Genomic DNA, 13,358 nt, shown 5'->3' on the forward strand with positions numbered 1-13,358 from the left:
TCTTCTCTGAGTAACACTTCACACAAATGCACTTCTGAACCCTGAGTCCTCACTGAGTGACAGCCAACAGCTGATGTAAATATCCTGCAATGTCCACACACACATAGCGTTGCCCTAACTATACCGACATAAGCTCTACACCTCTCATGGAGGTGGAGTTGTTATATCTGAGTAATAGGTCACTTACATCAGCAGGAGCAAGGCTGTAGTGTGTACACTGACATAATTAGGTCGATGTAGGCTACCTAACTCTGTAGTGTAGATCAGGCCCTAGTAAATCATGGGAGAAGATACTAGAGGAACTCAAGAGATGTCTGTTCTTAGAGCTGGTAGAGTAATTAACCAAACTACAAGTCATTAGAGGCTGTGGTGCAAGGCAGAAAGGGTTTGTGTTAGAATTTTAAATGAAAATCTGGAACCAAGGGTAGCTGAACTGAGCTGCTAAAGTCTGTTTTAATTTCTTGGTCTCCATTCTTAGAACTCCTTTTGCAATAGTCAGGTAAGGAAAATCCATCCTCTTCTAGAAGCTGTTCAGAATGCCTGCGCAGTTACTGTCAGCCTGCTTCACTTGGTGAGGCCTTGGAAGTTGGGCTCCGTACACTGAGGCAACGCTGCCTGCTGGCTCAGCAACTTGTCAAGGGTGCTAATTTCAGCATCTCGTTTCTCAGTGTTCTCGGATGAAGTCCAGGACATGTCGTGCTGAAGCTTATAGGCACCAAGGAACTCATGTGGGCAATTGGTCCCCCATTCCTGTAGAAAACAGATGACAAGTTCATGTCAGGGTTTGGTCTCACTCATGGGAAGTTCACCTGTCACACAGATTACACACAGGTCTCTCTACTAGGACTGAACTGCTCTACCAGCATTGATAGATTTTAATATTCAGAGTGCTGTCACACTTCCTAAGAAAGGACTTTCCACAGTTTTGAAGGCTTGCTTCCCTTCTTGTGGTATTAATGATTTGTTAGCCCCTGACGGAAAAGTTGTTTCTATTTAGGTACAGGGTGTATTTGAGTGTGCATTCACTAACAGGAAAATAAGAATAGAAGCTTATGTTAAGAATAGTAAACCATATAATAGCTATGCGTGTGATATGGGGGCTGGAGGGAGATGGGACTCAGAGGATCTTGGTTAGACATATCTGATTGGGCGGGGGGAGGAGAAAGCGAGGGGAGGAGCGGAAGAGGACAGGTACCAGGAATCATATGAATTGGAGGATTCAAGCAAACTCACTCATATTAGTTTGGTTTGATGAAATACCCAAATGCTGGTTTCAAAAAACTTAACATATGTACCAGGCTATTCAGAGCCTGTGACCTCCCTAGACATGCGAGATTAAGCAACCCTGCTGATGACTTGGGCATATTTTAAGGCCTATTACCATACTTTCTAATACAAGCTCTGTATAGTGACAGAGCTGACAGGGACAGGGCAGTGGCTTAGCCAACTAGAGGCATTCATTGCCATGGGCCTCGATTTGTGGTTTGCTCTTTTCTGTACTATGCCATTACAAAATCTGCTTTTATTAAAGAATGTGAATTGGATACTGGACACTTCAGAGAGAAAATACAACTTTTACTTCAGAGGGGATTCCTTGGAGTGGGGTAACATCATGAGCAAAGCCCTAGGAGGTTGTGATCTCTGTTCCTGAACAATCACAGTACTGGTATAGAGTGAGCATGGTCACCAGAAGGGGGCCTACTTAGAAAGCTGCTGCTGGGGTACACAGGGGCAGGAGGAGATATCACATCACATAACATAGCATTCCAGCCCTTTGGGGCATGTCATATGTAACCCTCTTGATATGTAACAAGAATCCTCAATTTTATATTTAATGAAAACTCCAAAGGTTCTTTAGCTCACACCCAAGGAAAGAACAGTTGTGGCTGCCTGGAGCAGGGGAGCTTCTCTGAGACCTCCCCACTAACAGTTCAGTAGCCCCTGGTTTCCATGACTAAACACATGAAATGCTGAACTGTGAGGAGTCAGTGAATCAACTTTTGGACTTACACATTGGAAAAGACTGTCCTGAGAAGATTCACTGACATGGGGTTCAGAGGAGATGAATCTGCAAGCATGCATGTTAATTCCACCAGGAGGGGACTCCTTGAAATCTCTCATTCAGTTCTCAGGTCAACCTAGATTTTTTTTTTTTTGGCATGCTTTCTAAATAGCCAAAATCTTTTCAGCTTTCCTCAAAGACTATTTCACCATACAACTCCCAAGCCAATCTGTGAGCATAAACCAAGTCACCAACAAAAACCATACCCTCTTAAGAGCAGCTTTGGTAAGTCCACCCCCATTGGGTAAATGGACCCTTTGCTGAGAGAGCCAACAGAATAAGCCAGCCCCCAATGTGTGCTGGCGACATCCCCTTCATGCTCACTCTTGATTTCCACTCTTACAGGAGAGTAGGTCACCACCTACCTCAGGAGAAAGGATGGAAAAGTATCTCTGGCCACTTTCCCGCCTGTACAGGTAGTAGATGTTTCCTGGTTTCTTCACAATATTGCAGGCTACATGATGAAGATCAGCATCTCTGTTAGCTTCGTCCAAGACCTACACACAACAGAATTGTAAGACTCCTACCCCCTCTGAAATCCACAGCTGAAAAGAAAAATGCAACATTAACACCTCAGACTATACAACATGCCCTCCAGCACTGAAACACAGCAGCAATTCTCTACCAGGAACACTATGCTGTAGTTCTGGAAAGGAAGGGAAGAGCCTCCCTCAGTAAAGTCAACTAAACAATGTGGGCTAATTTGTCCCAATGTTTCATAACTATCAGCACTACATAGACTCCTCCCTTGGAATCTAGCTTGGCTGTTCCATCTAACAGACCACAGGTTTATTAGTGAGCATGGGGCTTCATGGCTCCAAATTTCAAATTCCAGGACTTGCTTCTTAGAAGCTGGGCAGGAGGGGACTTTTATAGTTATCTCTTAACTCTCTGAGGCTTCCCTAGGTGTCTACAATGGCCAACTACAACCCAATGGAGTGTCAGGGCTAAGGTCTGCTAATGATGGATCACCACCAAAGACTCTGGGCTGCTGAGTTCAGGGAAGCAACACAGATCCTGCCCTAGATAAAGCACTTCCCTTTCACACATGGGTTCAAATCTGTCTCAGGATTACAAATCAGTTAAGTAGCTGAGATCAAATCTATTATGGTGCGTATCTATAGGGAACTATGTCCTTAACAAGCAAGGACAGAAATTCCCTGTGAAAATCATGTTAAATACCCATCCTTGACACCTCTGCTACTTTCAAAACAGTCATACAGACTTCGAAATCTTGTCCGCCCTTGGCTTTTGTAAGTGTCAGCCCTGAGCTCGCCTTCCATCTCCTTTGGTGGACCCTCCTCCTATTCTCCATAGACCCCCCCCCCCAGGTTTATATCCTAAACCCAATCCTCTTCTCCCTTTACATCCATCCTCTCTGAAAATCTAACTACTCACATGGCTTCATTTAGCTTTTTATGAAGAGGACAGATCTAGCTCTCCACTCTATGGAATCCCAGATCTCCTCCTGGATGTTTTGCAATCAAGATTAATTTAACATAGCTAAAACCAAGCTTCGCAAACCACCTTCCTTCCCAAACCTGGGAGTAAGCCATCTTTGAGTACTCTCTCTCTCCTACCCCACACATTCAAGCTGCATCCAAACCTTGTTGTTTCTTCCTCTGTAACACCTAAGATGTTAGATTAGATACCAGAGCACAATTCTGTGGTGTGGGAGGTTTATGTCACAAATCCTATCATTCCAGTGAGACAGCGGCTTTTGCTTTAGAGATTGCTCCTTTTCCCAAACAGTATGTGTACAATCTTCTTTACTCTATAAAGTTGGGAGCCAGCTCAAAGGTCTGACAGTTTCTGGTGGCATATTCTGTATCAAGACTTTTGCTCTCCTCCTTCCACACACTATTCATTCCTGGAAAAAAGGGATTTCTCTGCCAGCAACAGAATGGTTTCTGAAAGAAGTGTTGGACTGCTGCTTCTTTTTTCCTGTTCTCTGTATCATGAAATGGATACACAACTACAAACCATGTACCATTTTGACAGGTACTAGAAATCAGTTCAACCTGCAGGATTGAAAGATAAGCACTGATCATGTTAAATCTTCCTTACCTTCCGGGCCTGCTCCTGCAGATACTGGATTTGCTCAGCTATGACAGTTAATCTGTTGCAGGCATTAGCTCGGATAAATTCATCTGCCTGTAAGAAAGAGGGAAATTTTAATAAGCAGGCATCAGAGAAAACTTACTGGCCTTCTCACTCCTTGTAAAGATTAGACTGTATGGGTTTAATGCCTGCCAGCTCCACTCCCACCATGTTAGCCTTTCTGACGTCACCAAAACTCAGGCTGGTTATTTCAGGTAATGTTATGGAAATCGCACAGTGTGCATTGTTACACAAAGACTGGCATGAAAACTTGCCATAAGCAGCCTGAGTTTTGGTATGGTCATAAAGTAAATTCTTCCTGAACCTGTCTGATAAGGTTTATGCTCTGAAACATGAGATTTGTCATTTAGCCAGGCAAAAGCTCCTAATATAAATACAGCTAGACAGCATAACCTCACTTTTGCTGGTAAAGCTTGTTTAATTCGAGAAACTGTAATAGGCTATACCAGCAGAAGCTCAGTTTTGCCAGTATAAGTTGTGTCCACTAGGAATGCTTCGATGGTATAGTATAAAATTTAGCCACGCTTCCTGTAGCAATAAGTTCCACTCTTCAATCACACATTGTGTGAAAAAGTATTTCTTTTGATTTCCCACCTTTTAATTCCATTAAACATTCCCTTCTTGCATTTTGAGACAGGGAGAACAGAAGTTCCTGATCTATCTTCTCTAAGCCATTCCTTGTTTTATGTATTTTGTATCATGTCCTGTCTTCTTGTCCTTTCAAAGGCAAACAAGTCCAATCGTTTCCTCAATCAATCGTTCTTCTCACTCTTCTCTGAACCACCTCGATCGCTGCAATATTAAGTATAAGCCTATGACTAAATTTAAAACACTACTGCAGCTGCGCCACTGGAGCGCTTCAGTGTAAACATTTACTACAGCAATGTTCTCCCATCACTGCAGTAAAATCCACCGCCCTGAAAGGCAGAACTCTTCCATCCACCTAGTACTGTCTACATGGGGATTTAGGTCATCTGAACTACATGGCTCAGGGGGTGTGGATTTTTCACACCCCTGAGCAAAGTAGCTGGGTCAGTCTAGTTTTCTAGTGTAGAACAGCCCTTAGTCTGCTGCTATGGAAGCAACTGCCTCTTCTTCCTCATTCTGATTGACTAAACAAGTGATGCCCTTTCGCTTGATTTTTTTCTATTTCAAGTACAACCTTGAAAGAAGGGACCTAAAGTGAATTATTTGTATTATAGTAGTACATAGAGGCCTCAAGCAAGATCAGGGCCCTAATATCAGGTGACATATATACTTGTTCGTTAGGTCGTTCATTTATAAGCTGACCCCCCAAAAACGGATAGGTAAAAATAGCAAAAACTGTATGACGCTTTCATAAGCCAACCCTATATTTCAGGGGTTGGAAAACTTTGGCTCCTGGCCTGTCAGGGAAAGCTGGTGGTGGGTTGGGACATTTTGTTTACCTGGAGCATTCACAGGCACATGGTTTGCCGTTCCCAGCCAAAGGGAGCTGCAGGAAGTGGCACCATTTCCCACAGCTCCCATTGGCTGGGAACAGCGAACTACGGCCACAGGGAGCTGAGGGGCTTCATGCCTGTGAATGGTCCTGGTAAACAAAATGCCAATGTATTAAATATTCAATTCAATGATTCTATAGAGTTTAAAATCATCAAATTTTGGTGTAGACCCCTTTATAGGCTGACCCCCGCTCTTTGAAGCGACACTTTTTTACCAAAAATATTCGGCTTATGAATGAGTACACACAGTATATGCTTTCCCAGTCCAGTGCTTTAACCTGAAAAGAAGTCCGCCTTCCTGTCTGAATGCTGCAATCTACGGAGGATGTACCATCTATTTGTATATGCAGTAATACCCCCTTATTCAGTTCCTACAAATGGGTCTCTTATTGGTTTTAACCAGGACTCGGTGTATTCCAAGATTCTGCAGCAGCAGAATTTACAGTGGAATTCATTCCTTGCTGAATTGAGCTCCAGAATCTGAGCTTTAAAGGGTTTTTAAATAGTTTCTAGTCCTTATCATTGCAGCAGTAGTCTCATGAACCAAATGTGAACCCATGTTCTTATCCTAACTGAGGGTGGTGTGTGCACTACAAGTGCTACAGCAGCACAGCTGTTGTAGTATGGAGACACTTGCTACAATGATGGAAGGGGTTTTTCTGTCACTGCATTAAAGCCACCCCCTTGCAAGACAGTAAGTAAATAATCCTAATGGTGCCTATACCAAGGCTTAGGTTGGGCTACGTATGACTCTTGGCATGTGTGAAAAATTCACACCCCGAGTGATGCACCTAGGTCAACCTAAGTTTAGGTGTAGACCAAATCTGAGCAGGGTACCAAGGGGTTCTGCTGGCCTCCATTGCTTACCTGTCTAGGTCCAGTGGGAGTTCTTCAGATAGTCAGACATCACTGTGTAGAGATCACTGCTGACCAGCTGGTGATATCCCACCCCAGTTGGTCAGCAATGACCAATCCCTCCCCAGCTGGTCAGATGCTTCTAAAGATGCCCACATTAGAAGCAAGAGGAAGAGCAAACAGAGGGAATAAGGACAACCCAGGGAATTATAGACCTATTAGCTTAACTTCAATACCTGGAAAGATAACGGAGCAAATCAATTTGTAACCACATAGAAGATAATAAGGTGATAAGTAACAGTCAACATGGATTTGTCAAGAACAAATCATGTCAAACCAACATAATATTTTTCTTTGACAGGGTAACAAGCCTTGTGGATAAGGTTGAAGCAGTACATGTGAGATAGCTCAACTTTAGTACGCCTTTTGATACTGTTTCATATGACTGTCTCATAAACAAACTACCAAAATATAGCCTAGATGAATCTGCTATAATGTAGGTGCACAACTGGTTGGAAAAGTGTACTCAGAGTAGTTATCAATGGTTGACAGTCAAGCTGGAAGGACATATCAAGTGAGGACCTGCAGGAATTTGTCCTGGGTCTAGTTCTACTCAATCTCTTCATAAATGATTTGATAATGGCACAGAGAGTACACTTATAAAGTTCGCAGACAATACCGAGCAGGAAGAGGTTGCAAGCGCTTTGGATGACAGGATTAGAATTCAAAATGATACTGGCAAACTGGAGAAATGATCTGAAATAAACAGGACGAAATTCTGTGAAGACAAATGCAAAGTATTACACTTAGGAAGGAATAATCAATTGCAAAAATACAAAATGGGCAACGATTGCTGAGACAGGAACACTGCAGAACAGGAATTGAGGGTTATAAAGGATCACAAACTAAGTACAAATCAGCAATGTTGCAACAAAAGAAAACATGATTCTGGGCTATACAGTATTAGCAGGAACATTGTAAGGAAGTCAAAAGTAGTAATTCTTCCACTCTACTCAGGACTGTTAAGGCTTCAACTGGAGTACTGGGTCCAGTTCTGGCCATGATATTTCAGGAAAGATGTAGACAAATTGGAGAAAGTCCAGAGAAGAGCAATAACATGATTAAAGATTTAAAAAGGGGTAGCTGTGTTAGTCTGGCTCTGTAAAAAGTGACAGAATCCTATGGCACCTTATAGAGTAACAGACTTATTGCAGCATAAGCTTTTGTGGGACTTCATCAGTAGGGTGACCAGACAGCAAATGTGAAAAATGAGGATGGGGGTTGGAGATAATAGGAGCCTATATAAGAAAAAGACCCAAAAATCAGGACTGTCCCTATAAAATCGCAACATCTGGTCACACTATTCGTCAGATACGTTTATTTGGTTTGGAGAGGAGAAGACAGAGGGACCATGGTGTCAATCTTCAAATACATAAAAGGCTGTTATAAAGAGGAGGGTGATATTGTTCTTCCTACCTACAGAGAACAAGCCAGGAAGTAATGGGCTTAACTTGCAGCACAGGAGATTTAGGTTAGGCACTAGGAAAAACTTCTTAGCAGGTAGTTAAAACACTGGAGCAGATTACCTATGGAGACTGAGGGATCTCCATCACTGGAGGTTTTCAGAACAGGATTGTCTGGCTCCGTGTTTCGCAAACTGGGTGGCAGACCCAAAAATGGAGGGTGTAAGACTACACAAGGGCAGCAGCTGCCAGCCAGGTGCCCAGGTTTGCTTCTACCAGCAGCGCAGAAGTGAGGGGGCTGGGTATGAGTGGGGTCATCACAGCCTGAGCTCTTTCAGAGGGGGCCCACCAAAGCGTTTGGGAAGCCCTGCCTAGCTAACCCTAGTCCTGCCCGGGCGCAGGAGCTGGGCTAGCCGAGCCGGAGAGCCCTTCACGCCCATCATGCCTGGAGCTCTGCCCGCCCCTTGCCCCAGTCAGGCCCGCCCGGGCTGGTTCGCAGCCAGCAGCCGCGGGGGCAGCGCGGCGCCAGCTCCCCAGGCCGGTACAGCCCCGGGGGCCACCCCGAGCGCCTCTGGGGACGGGGCAGCCCGGCTCGCCCCTGCCGCCCCACTCTTAATCTCTGAATTTTCTAACTTTCCTCTAGGTGAGGAAGCCAGCTTTGTTCCCTGATGCCTTTACAAGGCTCTCTGGAAGCTCAGGAATCATCCCATTGTCCACACTGGCTGCCACAGAGCTAAAGTTCCTGGAAACTGTTAGGAACAAAAGAGCTTTACAGCTGTTTACAGTCTGCTCCCAACACTTGCCGCTCCGCATTATGACAGTGACTATAATCAAATCTCATGCTTCAGGAATACCCCAGTGCACAACTGGCCAGATGTACTCCAGGCTTTTTTTTCCACTTTCCTCTGAAGGTCCGGTCCCTTCTCGCGGCGGGCAGCCTCGATGCGGGCGAGGTCGCTGTCGCCGCCAACTGCGCGTCTTGCTCCAAACCGCTCGCCTATGCGCTGTACCGGCGCTCGCTGCTGCTGCTCTGACTTCTGCTGGCGACCTGGCGCGTCGGATAGTCCCCTCGAGCGCCGACTCGACTGCTCTCGCCGCCGGGCTCTCCCGAGCGCTTTCGCGTCACGTGGCTGGCACCTAGATACAATCTCCTGCACATGGATATCGGGCGCTTGCTGGACCACGGTGGCGCTATAGCGCTCCCAGCTTCGTACTGCCGTCCCTGCCGCGCGCCAACAACCCGCTTGGCCCCAGGAGAGCCCGGGGTTACCCGGGGCGCTGCGCTCCCAGCTCGTGCGCTGCCGTCTGCGCTGCGCCAACAGCACCGCCTGGCCCGCAGGGGAGCCGGGTCCGCCGCCCACCCTGCGCGATCTGCTCTTCTTCCGGCAGCTGCTGCGCCGCGCAGCCTGCCTGCGGGCCTGCGCCCCCAGCGCCCCGTCCCGCTACCTGCTCAGCGAGGAGCTGGAGCTCGAGTTCCGCAAGCGCAGCCCCTACAACTACCTGCAGGTGGCCTACTTCAAGGTGAGGGGCCCGGGCCCGGGAGCGGGAATCTGAACTGGGGGCGAGCCTGGACCCAGGGAGGGAGACAGAGCAGGCCTGGCTGGGGATGGGGGAGAGCCCTGGGCCCCCGTGTCTCTACAGGGGGCTGTTTCCAAGTGGATCCAGGCAGATTCAGAGGATGTAGGGAGGGGCTGGCTGGGGCCCAGTGGTGGGGCTGGGAACCCAGGTGAGGTTGACAGCAGGTGGAATGGAAGACCGTGGGTGTAACTGTGTCTCAGGTGTCCAGCGCTCTGCTCTAGTTAGATAAATCCTAGGGGAAATCAAAGTGCAGCATCCCCTGGGAGGCAGGATCTCCATGCTCTCTGCATTGTGGTGCACATGGGCTCCAAAAGCTGGACACTCACACTTCACTCACTAGCTACAGCAGGCAGCGTGGGGGCTGTTTGCAGCCACTAGGACCTTTGGGGTTGAGAAATGAACCTGTCGGCAGATCCGATCTGTTACCAAATGCAGGAGCTCATTTCAGTGTGAGACTGAAAAGTTACAGGACCATATCTGATCTATCTACTGCCCCCTAATAAGGAAAGGAGTCTGTCCACATCGGACACCATCCAGTGCAGTCACTCCTATGTGGCAGTGGTGCTGAGTGTTTTACTAAGCCATGGCCCAGCTGAAAGCCAATGCCTATTCCATGCTGATGGTGCACATGCAGAACTGTCCCTAGTGGGCTGGACTGAATCTGGGAAGAATGGTCCCTTGAAGTATGTGTTCGCTAATTATTCTAAACAGTCTGTTGCCCTTGTATCTAACTGTGACCTGTGTGCATTTCCCAGACCTGAGGAAGAGCTCTGTGTAAGCTTGGCGCTCTCACCAACGGAAGTTGGTCCAATAAAAGGTATTACCTCACCCACCTTGTACCTCTTAATGAGGGTCAAAACGGAGGACATGCAGATCCATTCGTCCTTTCCCTGGGTACCAATCCAGAGGAGCCATGTGCTGCTCTTAATGCAGGCACATTCCTTCTGGGAGAGGGCTTGCCAGCAGTTGTATTAGGCGGGGGTGCTGGATGCTGCTAGGAAGGAAGGCAGCTGCATCTGGAGGGGGAACAGGATGGTGCAAGAAGAGAGGCTATGGGAAGAGTGCTGGCGAAGGTGCAGGCTGTGACCCAAGGAAGTGCATGAGGGATCAGTGAGAGCATGAGATAACACTAGAGATGGGCAGAAGGTCGCTCTCTGGGAGTTAGCTACAGGCAAGTATTGTGCTATAACTGGTAGGGTAGATAATGGGGGCAGTGCCAGGTCTCTGGCCCCAGCGTCACTTGGGTGCCACATGCTAGTGAAATGGACATTCCCCCTAACTCCTTTTGTGCCTTGCTTTGTATTTACACATTTCCTTTTCCCCAGTTCAGCACATGTAACAGAATCCAGTCGAGGAGCTCTCCATCCTCCCTTCTCGCTGCTCCTCCCATCCCAGGGCAGGGCAATGGAGTTTATGCCACATGTGCAGTCCCAGTTGCTTCCAGATGTCTCCCCTCCTTTTCCTGCAGCAGAAAGTCCAGCCCCTTCTATTCTCCTCCTCCCTTCTTCAGAAGCTGGAATGCCACGTAGTGAGCTGGGGGCTGTATCATCCTTCATGCCCAGTGTCAAGCTGTCCGCAAGGGTCTCGTGTTTCAGAGCTGATATCAAGTGCAGTTGTAGTCAGAAAAGTGAAAAAACTGGCCCTTTTGTACACTTTCTTCCTTGCCGTTGTCCCATTCAGTGACCTTACTGAGACGTGTAAGTGTTTACACCCATTAGATCTGTATTTTAGTGGTAATGATGACGTTAGCGCTAACAATGTACCCCACTGGTTACTTAAAGGAAATACCTGCAAAGAATATTCTTGGGGTCTCAATCCCCTCGGGAAGCTTTATATTGCATCAATGATCACATTAACTCTCTGTGACACAGAGACTCTCCTGTAGCCCAAGAATAGTGGGCCACAGACACTTTTATCTCTGCTTTGCCCCCCAAGGAGGCTTTAAAAAAATACTGGGTCAGGTTGATTAAATGTCAATGTAATCACACTACTGTTTGAATAGTTTTTACCTATTGGCATTAGAATTAACAGCTAAAATCAGATACTGAAGGCAATGAGAGGAAAACATATTTGTTTTTCAGTTTGTTTACTTTGTGCATTTGACAGTTTCACTCTCCGCGCTCAGTACTTCATTGGTGTCTCTCATTACTTGTCTTTCACAGAGCAAGAGGGAAGAGAAAATATTTTTAAATGGAAAAATGTAGATTAAAATACTACAAGTTTGGCAGAGCAGCCTTGGTAGATGCAGAACCTGAAACTATTCCACTGTGTTTTGTTTTGTTTTGTTTTTATTGATTAGATTTCACCTGGATGGGCCCTCTAAGTTCTCATGAAAATTAAACTATTGGGATAAGGTGCAGTTCATAGAATCTCAGAAGACAGAAATGAAAAAGGCCTGTTCAGCCCCTGCAGCATATGGTGCATTCTGGGCTTTGTCTGGTCCAATTTTCAATAACTTAAGAGTCTGGGCTTCCACTACTGCCCTGTATATCCTGTTCAGGTTTTTATACTGAACTCATCAGGGCAGTGTCTGAGTGTCTTCCAGACCTGCATTAAACAACATGCCTGACATCTGTCACACATGATGTCTTCTCTATTTCTTTCTCCCCCCGCCCCAGGGGAAGGGAAAAGGGGGATGTTTTCCCTTGGGGAATTCTTCTTAATTATCATTTGAATGACCATCGCTAAGGTTCCATTTTAGTCACTGGTATTTTTAGTAAAAGTCATGGACAGGTCATGGGCGGTAAACAAAAATTCACAATCCATGACCTGTCCATGATTTGTACTATATACCCCTACCTAAAACTGGGGGTGAGGGTGCTCTGCAGAGGTGGACCAGAGGTGCTGGGGGGACGGCCCAGGATCCTCTCCAGGTGCTGGGGGGGAGGTGGGCAGCAGCACATGGCCCGGGACCCCTGCTGGTGCTGAGGGGGTGGCAGCGCACGGCCCGGGACCCCTGCTGGGGGAATGGGGGCTGGGCGGTGGAGCTGGCAGGCTCCCTATCCAGCTCCGCGTGTCCCTGCAGCTCCTAGGGGGATGGAAGACTGGGGGGCTCTGGTGTGCTGCCCCCACCATGAGTTTCAGCTCCGCAGCTCCCATTGGCTGGGAACTGCGGCCAATAGGAGCTGGGGGGGTGCTTGTGGCTGGGGGACAGTGCATAGAGTCCCTCCTGGCTCTGCCACCTTGGGGCTGCAGGGACATGCCTGCTGCTTCTGGGGTGCCCCAGGTAAGCACCACCCCTCCCACACACACACTGCCCCAGCAGCAGCCAGTGCAAGGGCTGCTTGATCTGCTCAGGCAGCCCAGACGCAGCCTTAACCATCACTCCTAGAGGCCCCATTCAAGATCAGAGCCCCATTATGCTAGGTACTGTAATAAGACAGTCCCTGCCTTAAAGATCTTGCAATCTAAAGAGACGTAATGGATGAGAGACAGGAAAGATTATTATTCCCCTTGTACAGATGAGGGCAATGAGGCCCAGAGATTTGGCTGAGGTTATACAGGGAGTCTGTCGCAGAGCCAGGAACTGAACTCAGATCTCCTGAGTCCTAGTTCAGTGCTTTAACCTCAAAACCATCCTTCCACTTCAAAATAAGGAAGCATGGACAAAGCCTCCCAAAACTTGTGAGTGAACCAGTGACCTTTAGATCTTAGTTGAAATTCTGTGCTGTCCCTGCAGGACAGCCAGGCTTTCAAACAGCTGGGTTTAGCTAATGCAGTAGCAGCCCCCAGCCTAGGGCTCTGTGGAACACAAAAGAAAATAAATTTTTAGACTGATGTAAGGTATAAGGTGTGTAT

General features: G+C 47.1%; 2 protein-coding genes across 2 annotated transcripts in view; one reads left to right on the forward strand and one right to left on the reverse strand.

The window, feature by feature from the left end:
• Positions 1-425: 425 nt before the first annotated feature.
• C23H1orf50 (chromosome 23 C1orf50 homolog) lies at positions 426-8,795 on the reverse strand. The gene is made up of 4 exons (XM_075060395.1): positions 8,766-8,795; positions 4,130-4,216; positions 2,428-2,559; positions 426-750 (listed from the first exon to the last, which is right to left on the reverse strand). Exons 1-4 carry the CDS (start codon positions 8,793-8,795, stop codon positions 565-567), a joined length of 435 nt encoding a protein of 144 aa, XP_074916496.1. The 3' UTR covers positions 426-564.
• A 464-nt stretch (positions 8,796-9,259) lies between these two features.
• The window catches only part of P3H1 (prolyl 3-hydroxylase 1), a 44,123-nt gene continuing 40,024 nt past the window's right edge, over positions 9,260-13,358 (forward strand). Inside the window, exon 1 of the mRNA XM_032767887.2 lies at positions 9,260-9,503. The gene's annotated coding sequence lies outside the window, so the exon portion shown is untranslated. The remainder of the gene's footprint in view (positions 9,504-13,358) is intronic.

This window comes from Chelonoidis abingdonii, chromosome 23 (genome assembly GCF_003597395.2).
Source record: "Chelonoidis abingdonii isolate Lonesome George chromosome 23, CheloAbing_2.0, whole genome shotgun sequence".
Classification (NCBI taxonomy): domain Eukaryota; kingdom Metazoa; phylum Chordata; order Testudines; family Testudinidae; genus Chelonoidis; species Chelonoidis abingdonii.